This window comes from Dryobates pubescens, chromosome 7 (genome assembly GCF_014839835.1).
Source record: "Dryobates pubescens isolate bDryPub1 chromosome 7, bDryPub1.pri, whole genome shotgun sequence".
Taxonomy (NCBI): Eukaryota; Metazoa; Chordata; class Aves; order Piciformes; family Picidae; genus Dryobates; species Dryobates pubescens.
The window spans coordinates 43,000,377-43,015,190 of NC_071618.1; the positions used below are offsets into that span (position 1 = coordinate 43,000,377).

General features: G+C 48.6%; 2 protein-coding genes across 2 annotated transcripts in view; one reads left to right on the plus strand and one right to left on the minus strand.

Annotated features, from left to right (window-relative positions):
- Nucleotides 1-14,814, plus strand: part of RB1 (RB transcriptional corepressor 1) — an 85,285-nt gene that overhangs the window by 44,215 nt on the left and 26,256 nt on the right. The gene's annotated exons all lie outside the window — the stretch shown is intronic.
- On the minus strand, nucleotides 8,221-9,315 carry LPAR6 (lysophosphatidic acid receptor 6). The gene has a single exon (XM_009906266.2). The coding sequence runs from the start codon at nucleotides 9,241-9,243 to the stop codon at nucleotides 8,221-8,223; it is 1,023 nt and encodes a 340-aa protein (XP_009904568.1). The 5' UTR covers nucleotides 9,244-9,315.

A 14,814-nucleotide genomic window follows, 5' to 3' on the forward strand; every position in this document is an offset into this window, starting at 1 on the left:
GGTGGCTGCCTGTGCTGTGTATCTCCCCTGCAATCACTCTTGTGGTTTGTGCTTGTGCAGAGGTCCTGTGTTGTGTGGCTAATGAAACAAAGGATGTGTCATGATCTCCCTGGCTGTAGATTTACAGCTGGAATAAGGAGTTGGGTTTTTAACAGCCTTTGCTTGGTGGAATTTTCAGCTCTGTTGGTGCTTGCCTGTGCCTGAGCTGTTCCCAAGGACTGCTAGCCATGGAAGTATGACCTCATTAGCCATAATATATTAGGTATTAGAATAGGATAGGATAGGAATAGGATAGGATAGGATAGGATAGGATAGGATAGGATAGGATAGGATAGGATAGGATAGGATAGGAGAGGATAGGCGAGGATAGAATAGAATAGAATAAAATGGAATGGAATGGAAAATGGAATGGAATGGAATATGGAATGGAATGGAATGGAATGGAATGGAATGGAATGGAATGGAATGGAATTAACCAGGTTGGAAGAGACTTTTGAGATCATCAAGTCCAACCTATCACCCAACACAGCCTAATCAACTAAACCATGGCACCAAGCACCCCATCCAGTCTCTTCCTAAACACCTCCAGGGATGGTGACTCCACCACCTCCCTGGGCAGCACATTCCAATGGCCAATCTCTCTTGCTGGGAAGAACTTTCTCCTCACCTCTAGCCTAAACCTCCCCTGGCACAGCTTGAGACTGTGTCCTCTTGTTCTGCTGCTGGGTGCCTGGGAGAAGAGACCAACCCCCACCTGGCTACAGCCTCCCTTCAGGTAGTTTGCTAAGTCTCTATAGGGAAACAAAACTGATGGAATAGGTTGAACAATGTTTTGGGTTTAATTTTGTGTTGCTTGTTTTATCCAAGCCATGGTCCTGAGTAACTGTCATGAGTTTTTATTGCTCTTTCTATCCTTGTGGCTGTGCTGTTTGAGCCCTTCTGTAGTTAACTTTTCTATGCAAGATAGAATGAGCTACTGTTAAAAGCAAAGTAGGTGCCAAACAAACACTGATGTGAAGGGGTTTTTCCAGCTATATGCTCATTTTTCAAGCTCTTAAGGGGATAGCAGTATTTTGTCCAACTGCCAAGTTATGTAGCAGTGGCTGTGGGTTGTTTGCCTTCTTGCTTCCTGTAGTTTCTCTTAACTTACTGTCTGGAGCACAAGCCCTGTGAGGAGAGGCTGAGGGAGCTGGGTTTGTTTGGCTTGGAGAAGAGGAGGCTCAGGAGAGACCTTCTTGCTCTCTACAGCTACCTGAAGGGAGGTTGTAGCCAGGTGGGGGTTGGTCTCTTCTCCCAGGAAACCAGCAGCAGAACAAGAGGACACAGTCTCAAGCTGTGCCAGGGGAACTGTAGGCTGGAGGTGAGGAGAAAGTTCTTCCCAGCAAGAGAGATTGGCCATTGGAATGTGCTGCCCAGGGAGGTGGTGGAGTCACCATCCCAGGAGGTGTTCAGAAAAGGCTTGGATGTGGCACTTGGAGTCATGGTTTAGTTAGTCCTGAGGTGCAGGGTGCTAGGTTGGACTTGATGATCTCTGAGGTCTTTTCCAACCTTATTGATTCGATGTTTCTATGATTCTATGATTCTAAAAGCATGGTTGGGTTTTTTTGTTGGTTGTTTTATTTGTTTGTGGGTTTTTTGGTAGGCCAAATAAGTGCTTTTGTGCCTGCCTTTATGCTGCATAAATTGATAGGATTTTAGCTGTAGGTTTGTATCACTGCCTGTATGTCTGACAGGAACTTTGTGATTAGGAAAAGTCCTTGTCAGGAATGAGGATCTTCCTGCTTAGAACTGTGGAGTGGGAATAGAAGAGAATTAGGGTGGAGTGGAATGGAATGGAATGGAATGGAATGGAATGGAATGGAATGGAATGGAATGGAATGGAATGGAATGGAATGGGATAGACTGGAATGGAATGGGATAGAATGGAATGGGATAGAATAGGAATAGAATGGAATAGAATGGAATAGAATGGAATAGAATAGAATAGAATAGAATAGAATAGAATAGAATAGAATAGAACAGAACAGAACAGAACTGTCCTCTAGAACAGTAATCCCTCCAGGTTCCTGGCAAAGCTCTCCATCTGGGTTGATTTTGCTCCTCAGCATGGGTTTGCTTCAGGCTGGTAGCTACCTGTGGTGCAGCTGAGTGCTCTCCCACTGACATCTGGACATGTGTGTGTGAGGTGTTCTCTTGAACCCCTGAGCAGAGAGTTGAGGCTTTCCAATTAGACTGTACCTAGTCTGAACTTGGCATGGGTAAGTACCTTAACTGTCATCACCCTGTCCTTCCTGCTCAGGAGTTAGCCTGCCCAAAACCAGCCTGTGTTTGGCCTGCTCTGTGCCTGCCTGTTGCAATCTTATCTGGACAGAAATAGCTGCTGATGGTTTTTTCTGTTGTTCCTTTTTATTAGATCCCCTCTTGGTCATCTCTTCTCCAGACTAAAAATCCCCAGGTCTCTCAGCCCTCCTTCAAAAGGCAGTGCTCCAGTCCCTTAATCAGCCTTGCAGTCCTCTGTTGGACTCTCTCAAGTAGATAGATCCCTGTCCCTCTTGAACTGGGGAGCCCAGAACTGGATGCAGTGTTCTAGGTGGGGCCCACTAAGGCAGAAAGGAGGCAGGGAGGAGAACCTTGATCTGCTGGACACACTTCTCTTAGTGCACCCCAGGATAAATGCACCCTGGGACAGATAACATCAGTAAATTCAGTTGTCTCCTGCTGCTAGCATTATTATTTAAGGATTTTCTTTGTTCAGTAACTCACTGCTTAAAAAGGTGGCATTAGGGCCAGTCTTGGAGCTGTGTGTGTGCAAAAGCAGTCTTTTATCACTTGATAAAAAGATGAAACTTGTTGTTGGAGGACTTCCTTTGTAATTGTTTGTGGTTTGATTCTCATGTTGACACAGTAAGAAAATGTAGCTCTTAGTGCAGGCCAGCTTGATGTTTTGCTATGACCAGAGAGAGCAGGGTGCTTGTTAAACAGGAAGAGTCATTTGAAACCTGAATTCTCAGGTCTGACATTTTAGTTTTCCAAATAAATCATAGAATCAATAAGGTTGAAGAAGAGCTCAGAGATCATCAACTTCAACCTGTTACCCAACACCTCAGGACTAACTAAACCATGGCTTCAAGTGCCACATCCAATCCCCTCTTGAACACCTCCAGGGATAGTGACTCCACCACCTCCTTGGGCAGCACATCCCAATGGCCAATCTCTCTTGCTGGGAAGAACTTTCTCCTCACCTCCAGCCTAAACCTCCCCTGGCACAGTTTGAGACTGTGTCCTCTTGTTCTGGTGCTGGCTGCCTGGGAGAAGAGACCAACCCCCACCTGGCTACAACCTCCCTTCAGGGAGTTGGAGAGAGCAAGAAGGTCTCCCCTGAACCTCCTCTTCTCCAGGCTAAGCAACCCCAGCTCCCTCAGCCTCTCCTCACAGGGCTGTGCTCCAGACCCCTCCCCAGCTTTGTTGCCCTTCTCTGGACACAGTCAAGTGTCTCAATGTCCTTCTTAAACTGAGGGGCCCAGAACTGGACACAGGACTCAAGGTGTGGCCTAACCAGTGCTGAGTCCAGGGGCACAATGACTTCCCTGCTCCTGCTGGCCACACTATTCCTGATGCAGGCCAGGATGCCATTGGCCTTCTTGGCCACCTCGGCACACTGCTGGCTCATCTTCAGCCAGGTGTCAACCACTACCCCCAGGTCCCTTTCTGCCTGGCTGCTCTCCAGCCACTCTGCCCCCAGCCTGTAGCACTGCATGGGGTTGTTGTGGCCAGTGTGTAGAACCTGGCACTTAGATGTGTTCAATCTCATACCTTGGACTGTAGCAGGTAGGTATGAGAATTCCATGATTCCATGTAAGCAACGAGGCTTTCCCTGGTATGTTCCTGCTCATACCTTTGATATCAACTCTTCTGTCTCTCTGGCAGTACAGTTGCTTACATAGCAGTCCAGGATTATCTTCTTGCAGAACCAGAAAAGGTGGAAAAAAAACCTCATCCAGTCCTGAGTCGCTGGGAGCTTGGCTCTGTATCAGCTTGTTGTGGGAGGTTCAGGGTCACTCCCTCCCTTCTGAATCAGTCAGATCAGGAATTTCTCCAGTAATGGTCAGATTCTCTTAAATGAGAGATGTTTGGGGGGGGTTGACTTTATTCTTTTGTGCTGTTGTTCTTCTCCCCCCTCACACCTCCATCTCAGAAAGAGTGAAGTATGTTTAACAACAAAACCCAGAAAGCTTCTCCAAATGATTTGGAGATACCAAGCTCTCAGCTGTGCAGACAGCTGCTGTGCTGTGTTTCACTGTGCTGTGGCAAAAAAAAAGCAGAAGCTACAGTCCTGGAGACTGAGTGCAAGACAGAGAAGACCTCATAAACCAAGGAGGGTCTGGTTTGAAGTGGATTACCCATACATGTGACTTTATCTGTTTGTTCTGCTTTTAAGTCAGTGATTATTTGCCTGCAGTTTCCTAATCTCAGAAAGAAAAGCTTCTCCTTGCCAGGGTGAGGCTCCAGGGTGTCACACGGAGGCGTTGCTGGCCGAGCTGTCGCTCAAACCGAGTAATAGCTTGGCCGAGCTGGGGGATAGTGGTAGCCAAGAAACATAACCCAGCAGTGACATTAAGGCCTCACAAGTCTGTGGAAGGAACATTAAATGCTGGAGCGTGTCCAGAGAAGGGCAACAAAGTTGGTGAGGGGCTTGGAACACAGCCCTGTGAGGAGAGGCTGAGGGAGCTGGGGTTGCTTAGCCTGGAGAAGAGGAGGCTCAGGGGTGACCTTATTGCTCTCTACAACTACCTGAAGGGAGGTTGTAGCCAGGCAGAGGTTGGTCTCTTCTCCCAGGCAACCAATACTAGAACAAGAGGACACAGACTCAGGCTGCTCCAGGGGAGGTTTAGGCTGGAGGTTAGGAGGAAGTTTTACACAGAGAGAGTGATTGCCCATTGGAATGGGCTGCCCGAGGAGATGGTGGAGTCACCATCCCTGGAGGTGTTCAGGGCGAGGCTTGACAGGATGCTTGGTGCCATGGTTTAGTTGATTAGGTAGTGTTGGATGATAGGTTGGACATGATGATCTTGAAGGTCTCTTCCAACCTGGTTTATTCTATTCTATTCTATTCTATTCTGTTCTGTTCTGTTCTGTTCTGTTCTGTTCTGTTCTAAATGGGATCCTTATGGAGGGATGCATTGAAATGTGAGGCTCTAGCTGTGCTCAACTGCCTGCTGTGGCCTCTCCCTGTCTCACCTGGAGGTGTCATCTTCATCAGTGGCCCCAGATTTCTTCAGAACACAACTTCAGTGAGGATGGCTGAGGAGGCTTTGGGCCAGGGAGGAGCTCAGGAGGGTTTTGGCCAAGGAGGAGATGAGAGGAGGGTTTGGGTCAGGCTGAAGCTCAGGACAGTTGTGGCTTCGTTTTGGGCTGCTCCCTCCAAAGCTGCTGCCTGGGGTGGGCAGGGCAGGTGACTGTCTGCACCTTGCCTCTGCTGCCAGTTGGCAGGTGACCCATCCTTGGTCTTCCAGGTGCTCAGAAAAGGCTTGGATGTGGTACTTGGAGCCATGGTTTAGTTGTCAGGAGGTGCTGGGTGACTGGTTGGACTCAGTGATCTCTGAGGTCTTTTCCAACCTTATTGATTCCATGATTCCATGATTAAGAGATGTGCTTGTGAACTTGGGATTTGTCAGTGGCATATGGAAAATGTACAGAATTCCTGCTCATGCTGGGGCTTTGGAGCATCTTTCTGAAGTCTGATATGCATCAGAAGAGTTCAGGATTCCCAAGCCTAATAACTACCTATTTTCACATATTATGCATACTTCTGTGTCTGTGGTACCTTTGTAGCTTCAGCTCTTCCTGTTTTAGTTCCCCTTTCATAAATTGTGTGGGAAAAGGTTTAAAAATGCTCTTAAATGACATTTCAGTTGGCATGTTTCTAACACTCTTGGGGTGACTCAGTTTTCCAGTAGTAGGAGGCAGTGTGCACTTCATGTGTAACAAACAAGCAAAAGCTTCACAAAGGGAAGGGCCAGGTAACATACCAGATACAGAGAACATACACTCTGACAGCTCAGCATGCATTTCATCCAGCATTGGGTTGCACTTCCCTACTCTGCCCTGAGGTTAGAGTGGCTGGAGAGCAGCCAAACAGAGAGGGACCTGGGGGTGCTGGTTGACAGCTGCCTAAACATGAGCCAGCAGTGTGCCCAGGTGGCCAAGAAGGCCAGTGGCATCCTGGCCTGCTTCAGGAATAGTGTGGCCAGCAGGAGCAGGGAAGTCATTCTGCCCTACACTCAGCACTGGTTAGGTCATACCCTGAGTCCTGTGTCCAGTTCTGGGCCCCTCAGTTTAGGAGGGACATTGAGACACTTGAACGTGTCCAGAGAAGGGCAATGAGGCTGGGGAGAGGCCTTGAGCACAGCCCTGTGAGGAGAGGCTGAGGGAGCTGGGGTTGCTTAGCCTGGAGAAGAGGAGGCTCAGGGGAGACCTCATTGCTCTCTACAACTACCTGAAAGGTGGTTGTAGCTTCTCTCTAGCAACCAGCACCAGAACAAGGGGACACAGTCTCAAGCTGTGCCAGGGGAAGTTTAGGCTGGAGGTGAGGAGAAAGTTCTTCATTGAGAGAGTCATTTATCATTGGAATGTGCTGCCCAGGGAGGTGGTGGAGTCCCCATCCCTGGAGGTGTTCAAAAGGGGATTGGATGTGGCACTTGGTGCCATGGTCTAGTCATGAGGTCTGTGGTGACAGGTTGGACTGGATGATCTTTGAGGTCTCTTCCAACCTTGGTGATACTGTTAAAATGCCTCAGTCCTACATGTGCTGTAACTTCCTGCTCTGAAGTGTAAATTCATCAGCTCCAGTGGTATTTTTTTTTGGGGGGGGGGGGGGGGGGGGGGGAAGGGGGGAAGGAAAAGGCAACACTTACTACTTACTTATACCTTTAAAAATATTTATTTAATTACACAGTCATGTTAAATTAATGTTGAGGAATATGTACACAATGTTCTGGTAGCTGGGAAGCCAGAGGTGGCAGGGGGTTTGAAAGCACTTTCCTCTACCTATTCCTGTTTGTAACAGTAATAGACACAAATTTCTCCCTCCACAGGGCCCTGACTTTTCAAACTGTCCTGGTTCATTTTGCCACCCTGTAGCCTCAGGTGTTTTGACTTTGAAAATGCATGGAGCTTGCAAGAAAACAGCATTTGGCAGTTCAGCTGCTCACATTTCATATTTATAGGGCACAGAGGTCTTGTGGGTGGGTGGGGGGTTTTTTGGTGGGACACCAAGTAGTTTCCTAGAAGAGCTGTTTGGAGTTGCTGTTGTGAACGAGCACATGCTCGTTTCTTACTAGCAAAGGTTCTAAGAAACTATGACTTGGAATTACCTTCTATGGAGGATGTTGTGTTTCTCAGAAGTTATGGTGAGCTGAAGAACATCTCACAAAAGAATGCACTAAGATGGTGCTGTACCTAAAGCTCTAGCTTCAGTCAGCAGAGGTTATTTTGTTGTAATTACGCAGACATCTGAGACAGAGGTGAGAAGAAAAACCAGTTTGAGTTGTTTCCAGATGCCCTAAACCACCAGAAGGTTTTAATTGCTTTATGGGGGCCAGGCTTGTGGAGAGAGCATCTATTTTATCAGATAAACCTGAGCAAAACAAAGTTCTTGTAATCCACTGACCGAAGCCTCCTGCAAAAGGAATGGTCCCTAGGAAGGAAGGTGCACAGAGGAGGAGGAAGAAGACAGAGACCAGACCAGAGCAGGCACAGTAGCTGAAGTGCTGTGATCAGCCTGGTGCTGTTTCCCTCAGCTACTGGATCCTGCAGTGCAAACCAGGTAGTTTCACCTCTGTCCTTAGTTTCCACCTTGGAAACCAATATAATTATTAAAAAATGAGCAGTTCTTTTAACTTTGGAAGCCAAACCCTCCTGCTTTTGCATTTGTGTTTGCCTTTCCAGACAGTTGTTGGACTTTGGTTAACCTAATCTGAACCCCAAAAGGTCATTTCCTAACACACAGGCATTTAAGATAAATTCTTACATAAATATGGTTGGGTGGTGTTTTTTTTCCCCCCTGTGTACTATTAGGCTTTAACACTTTTCCAGTCTTTATCATAAACCTTTCTGCTGTGAAGGAAGTGTAACATTTGCAGATCAGAATGTGTTTCCACAACTGGAGACGTGTGCAGGCTTCACATTGGCCTCCAGTCCCAGCAGTCTTTTGACACCAATTCAGATGGTAGAGTCACTGTCAAGTATTTTCATTTTTATGGTCTGAAGGCTCTGCTGGAGGAAGCTTTCTGAAACTGGCCTTTCAGAGAAGGTGGTGTCCCGGGGCCTGGTGGACCGGTTCTTTTTGATTGAATTTTGAATGGTGTCCGACGTGAAATAATAGACAATAGGGTCAAAGCAGCAGTTCGAAACGGCGATGCACAGGGTGACGGGGTACATAGTCCTGACTGCGGTCACCACTGAGCAATTAACCCAGGTCTGCGTTCTCATCAGGGAGTAAAGTATTAAGGTCACGTTGTAAGGCACAAAGCAGAAGCAGAAGATCACCAAATGGACAAAAATCATTTTGAGTACCTTTTTCTTGCTGAGTTTATTCCGACTTAGCGTCAGCGGCTTGTTCAAAGTCCGCAAGACCATGGTGGAGCAGGTGGCGTTCAAGACGAGGGGGATGAAAAACCCCACGATTTCGATGAAGATAACAATCCGGGAGAGGTAGGTTTTCCACGTGTCCTCCGAGAAGTTTTCGAAACACGTTCTTTGTTCGGTGTTGTTGCGGCGGTTGGTGGACTGGAAGAAGCTGGCCGGCGTGCTGCCTGCCAGCACGGTCACCCACACCGCGCCGCAGACGATCTTGGCGTTCCGTTTGGTTCGGAGGGTCTTCGATCGGAAGGGGTGCACGATAGCTAGGAAGCGGTCCACGCTGATGCAGGTCAGAAACAAAATGCTCCCGTACATGTTCGTGTAGAAGAGGGTGACAGAAATCTTGCAGAGGACGTCTCCGAACGGCCAGTTTCTCGCTACGAAGTAGTAAATCCGGAAGGGTAACGTAAACACGAAAAGCAGGTCCGATATTGCCAAGTTAAGCATGTAAGTGGTGGTCTCGTTTCGCACTTTTAGCGTGCAAGTGAAAATGTAGATGGCCACACAGTTAGCTATGAGGCCGAGAACAAACACCATGCTGAAGATACACCCGTATAAAGTGTACTTAAAGGAGTCCTCAGTGGAACAATTGGAGCTTACCATTATAATGGTGCGTTTAAAATGCCCCTTGGCTCGGCGGTTTCTCTTGCAAGGCTTTGTAAAGGCTGCAAAGGAACTTGCAGCTGGGCTTGAAGGGGGGTGCTTCGGTAAACGTGTCGCCCTGTAAAGCTTCAGAGAAGAAACGCAAGCCCCGTCGCGGGCGAGTACATCTCCAGCAGCAATCACCAGGAGGTCGCTCTGCTTTCCCCGGTGCTATCTGGAATCACATAGCCGCTCTTCAGGGGTCAAAACTCCTGTCATTTGTGGCAGAAGAGATCATCCCGGAGTTCGCTTAGTTCCATTTCCCCCACCGCCTCCTCGACCGGGCGAAGCTGTTGTCGTAGAACTTTCCCCCTTACTCTTGGCTGCAGATCATGATGGCAGAGTCTCGTCCGTGCAGATTCGCTGGGGCTGTGTGCTTCAGAAAAGAATTTCCTGGCCGCTGCGAAGTGTCGGCGCTTGCATGCCTGTGTCAGCCTTCTTTCGGTGAATGGAGCTCTTCCCCTCTGCCGAGCGCTCCTTCTCTGGCTGGCTCACCCCACGGGGCGGGAGGCAGCTGCTTGCGAGGGCAGAAACGGCATTCCAGAGCGTGTTTGTTCCTGCATAGCGTGGCGCTGGGTCCTGCTCCGCCGCCTGGCTCCTTCTGGCGAGCAGAGCACAGCGCTGGGGCAATTTGTAGCATGACATCACAGGAAGGAGAGGTCGGGCGCGCTGAAGAATGGTTTCAATTCGGTTTGTTTGTCTTCCCCTAATCTGATAATGCCTCTGCTGGGACTGTTACCTTGCAGGCGCGCAAATGGCCGCCAGCAGCGTGCTGCAGCTGCAGCCTCCTGTTAACTCCTTCCGTGCTTCCTGAAAAGTTCTTTGTCGGCGTTGCCGGAGTCTGAAAGCTGCATTGCAAAAGCTCTGTCTTGACTTAGGAGGCTTCTCAGTGTCTGAATAACTCACACCTTAACGTTTCTGTTGTGGAGATAGGTGGTTGAGGCCCCGTCCCTGGAGGTGTTTGAGCCCAGGCTGGATGAGGCTGTGGCCAGGCTGATGTAGTGTGGGGTGTCCCTGCCCGTGGCAGGGGGTTGGAACTGGATGATCCTTGTGGTCCCTTCCAACCCTGACTGCTTCTATGATACTATTCTGTGATCATAGAATAGAATCATAGAATCAACGAGGTTGGAAAAGACCTCAGAGATCATCAAGTCCAACCTATCACCCAAGAACTCAGGACTAACTAAACCATGGCTTCAAGTGCCACATCCAATCCCTTTAGTAATTGTGGGATTTTATATTCTATGTAGGACTGAACTAGCTGTAACATACTGGTTTTTTTGGCAGATAGATTTGCTAGTGGCAGATAACACATTAATCACCTGAAATCAGCTGAGTAGTTCTGTCTTGATTCCCTCAACAGACCAGCACAAGCCTCAGGAGGGATAAAATAACACTGGCAATTAAATAATTTCGACAAGTAAGTACTGAGAGTCATAAAGATCAGTTCTGGGCCCCTCAGGTTAGGAAGGAGGTTGACTTGCTGGAGTGTGTCCAGAGAAGGGCAACAAAGTTGGTGAGGGGTTTGGAACACAGCCCTGTGAAGAGAGACTGAGGGATCTGAGGTTGCTTAGCCTGGAGAAGAGGAGACTCAGGGGTGACCTTATTGCCATCTACATCTACCTTAAGGGAGGTTGTAGGCAGAGGTTGGTCTCTTCTCCCAGGCAACCAGCACCAGAACAAGAGGACACAGTCTCAGGCTGCACCAGGGGAGGTTTAGGTTGGAGGTTAAGAGGAAGCTCTACACAGAGAGAGTGATTGGCCATTGGAATGTGCTGCCCGGGGAGGTGGTGGAGTCACCATCATTGGAGGTGTTCAGGAGGAGACTTGATGGGGTGCTTGGTGCCATGGTTTAGTTGATTAGGTGGTGTTGGATGATAGGTTGGACATGATGATCTTGAAGGTCTCTTCCAACCTGGTTTATTCTATCATGAGCCTTTGAGTTGCTGCTGGATAATTCCCAGAACTGAGATGAGCTGCAGGGGGGAGGAGGAATGTTTAACTTTCTCTGTGTAGGAAAGCACGTCCCATGGTGTGTTCCCAAGCAGAAAAATGCCTCTGTTTTTTGTTTTCTTTCAAAAAACAAGAATCAGAGAATCAATGAGGCTGGAAGAGACCTCAAAGATCACCAAGCCCAACCTGTCCCCCAAGACCTTCAAGCCCTGTAGTACAGAAAGCATTTTCTTCAGTGTTCAACTGCATAATTATAGACGAAATAATACATAAACCAACATAAATGCTGTGCTGTGCAATTGTTCCTGTGACTTTGAAGGGGGACCAGCTGTCACACATGCACAGGCTACTCCCACAGTCACTGATTAGTGGGAAGGAAACATGTTGTAACTAATTAAATTGTTAAGTTAAAAGTTTTAAACGAGCTCCTGCTGCTTTTTTTTTTTGGAGCAGATGCAAAATAAATCTCAGTTTAGACAGGCTCAGCTGTTTCACAGCAGCTTGGGTAGACTGACTTCTGGCATTCTGGCACCAGTCTGTTTCTCAGTCTTAGAATAACAAATCTCTTCCTATCTGGCTGGGTGGCATGGTTCTTCTGAGCTAGATTTTAATCAGCTGTGCCTAAGCAAGGCTCTGGGCAAAACCTTTATAGTCTGCTGTCAAGGAAGAGCACATCGTAACTCTTCACAGGGCTTTCACATCAGTTCTTACTGTGAGATTGTGTCAAGACAAAATGCAGCAGTGTCAGAAACCTGCAGAAAGGGGTCCTGCTTGTTTTAAGTCTTCTGGATGAGTTTCTCCTGTGAAAATCACCTTGATTTTTGGGGTGAAGTGAAGCAGTTTTGGTTCAGGAGGCTATAACCCACGTGAAACCTGTTGAGCTGTTTTTGAAAGTCATACATAACCATAACTTGCGCAGCATTTTCTGCTTCTAAGTCAGCAGGAGCTGAAAATGGGAGCTTGGCAGAGTCTCTTGTGTGTCTAGCCTAACTTGTACTTTAGCACCAAGTTGCCTTACCTGGCTTTCTTCACCAAAGCAGCTCCCACATGGTGCTACTTTTTGTTTCTATTCCAGTCAGCCCTGCGCGGCGAAAGGGAAGTTTTCCTGTAAGAGTCTGTGACTCCTGCCTCAGGCCTGGGGAGCTATGAGCTCAGTTTTCCTGCTCTGCCTTTGTTTGCACAGGAAAACTCGGTGAGGCAGGCTCAGTTACTGCCATGAAAATCCCTGAAGTACAGAAATTTGGTGTCACATGTCAGAAGTTCAGGAAGTATACAATGTTTTGTGAGAGAAGTTAATGGGGGTAGGGTAGGGTAGGGTAGGGTAGGATAAGATAGGATAGGGTAGGATAGGATAGGGTAGGGTAGGGTAGGATAGGGTAGGGTAGGGTAGGATAAGATAGGGTAGGGTAGGGTAGGATGGGATGGGATGGGATGGGATAGGATAGGATAGGATAGGATAGGATAGGATAGGATAGGATAGGATAGGATAGGATAGGATTAACCAGGTTGGAAAAGACCTTTGAGATCATCGAGTCCAACCTATCACCCAACACCATCTAATCAACTAAACCATGGCCCCAAGTGCCTCATCCAGTCTCTTCCTAAACACCTCCAGGGATGGTGACTCCACCACCTCCCTGGGCAGCACATTCCAATGGCCAATCTCTCTTGCTGGGAAGAACTTCTTCCTACCATCCAGCCTAAACCTCCCCTGGCACAGCTTGAGACTGTGTCCTCTTGTTCTGGTGCTGGTTGCCTGTTCTCCCTCATTTATCAATACTTGATTTTCTGTTTGGGTGAGGGTGTGAGTGCACAGAGGCAGCTTGGGGATACCTAGCTAGGGGCACTGTCCTTTTTAACGTGGTAAATGTGTGTCAGAGCAGTCATGAAGGTGCATCCTCAGCTTTCAATCCATCCTTGGGAGCTCTTGCCTTGCTGTAGCTGGCGTTGTTGCTCTTGTTACAGAGGGTGTGAGTGCACAGAGGCAGCTTGGGGATACCTAGCTAGGGGCACTGTCCTTTTTAACATGGTAAATGTGTATCAGAGCAGTCATGAAGGTGCATCCTCAGCCTTCAGTCCATCCTTGGGAGCTCTTGCCTTGCTGTAGCTGGCGTTGTTGCTCTTGTTACAGAGGGTGTGAGTGCACAGAGGCAGCTTGGGGATACCTAACTAGGGGCACTGTCCTTTTTAACATGGTAAATGTGTATCAGAGCAGTCATGAAGGTGCATCCTCAGCCTTCAGTCCATCCTTGGGAGCTCTTGCCTTGCTGGTATTGTTGCTCTTGTTGCAAACATGGGTCCTACCAGCCCATTTTAGGTGTTTGAGTGTATGCTTCTGTTGTCTTTGGGACTTTCTCTCACCCCTGCACCTTTTGGTACAGAACAGTCTGTGCACCTTACACTAACTGCAGAACTAAGTGATAGATGCATGCTTCCAGAAATAGCATTGAGCTGCAGGGTTTCTCTCCTTGCACAAGAAAACTTGAAACCCCCAGGGCTGACGGGGCGTCGTGTTTCAGCAAAGAGATGTGTGACTGAGCAGGCAGTCTGAGTCATTTTAGTGCAAAAGTGTGAAAGACAGAGATGAATTGCATACCTCTTTTTTTGAAATGAGATGTGGCTGATTGTTACCAAGCAATGCTTTAGCTTGTGTCAGCTCCTCCAAGCAGAAGAGCCTGCCTTGGTGCACCCTGAGCTGCAGGAGTCGGCGGCAGCCTCTCCTTCCGGCTGGGCTTGTTGCTCAGTTAGAGGGCAGAAGGGCTCTGCAGAGGGACCTCGACTGGCTGGACAGATGGGCAGAGTCCAACAGGATGGCATTCAACAAGGCCAAGTGCTGGGTGCTGCACTTTGGCCATGGCAACCCCATGCAGAGCTACAGGCTGGGGGCAGAGTGGCTGAGAGCTGCCAAACAGAGAGGGACCTGGGGGTGCTGATTGACAGCCACCTAAACATGAGCCAGCAGTGTGCCCAGGTGGCCAAGAAGGCTGATGGCATCCTGGCCTGCATTAGGCCAGGATGTGTGTGGCCAGCAGGAGCAGGGAAGTCATTGTGCCCCTGGACTCTGCACTGGTTAGGCCACACCTTGAGTCCTGTGCCCAGTTCTGGGCCCCTCAGTTTAAGAAGGACATTGAGACACTTGAATGTGTCCAGAGAAGGGCAACAAGGCTGGGGAGAGGCCTGTGAGGAGAGGCTGAAGGAGCTGGGATTGCTTAGCCTGGAGAAGAGGAGGCTCAGGGGTGACCTCATTGCTCTCTACAACTACCTGAAAAGTGGTTGTAGCTCGGGAGGGGTTGGTCTCTTCTCTCTAGCAACCAGCACCAGAACAAGAGGACACAGTCTCAGGCTGTGCCAGGGGAGGTTTAGGCTGGAGGTGAAGAGAAAGTTCTTCCCAGAGAGAGTTGTTAGCCATTGGAATGTGCTGCCCAGGGAGGTGGTGGAGTCTCCATCCCTGGAGGTGTTCAAGAGGGGATTGGATGTGGCACTTGGTGCCATGGTATAGCCATGAGGTCTGTGGTGACAGGCTGGACTGGATGATCTTTGAGGTCTCTTCCAACCTTAGTGATACTGTGATCCTGTGTG

Excerpts from the sequence above, each read along its gene's own strand:
- LPAR6 (XM_009906266.2), bottom strand. The coding sequence starts at position 9,243 with ATGGTAAGCTCCAATTGTTCCACTGAGGACTCCTTTAAGTACACTTTA.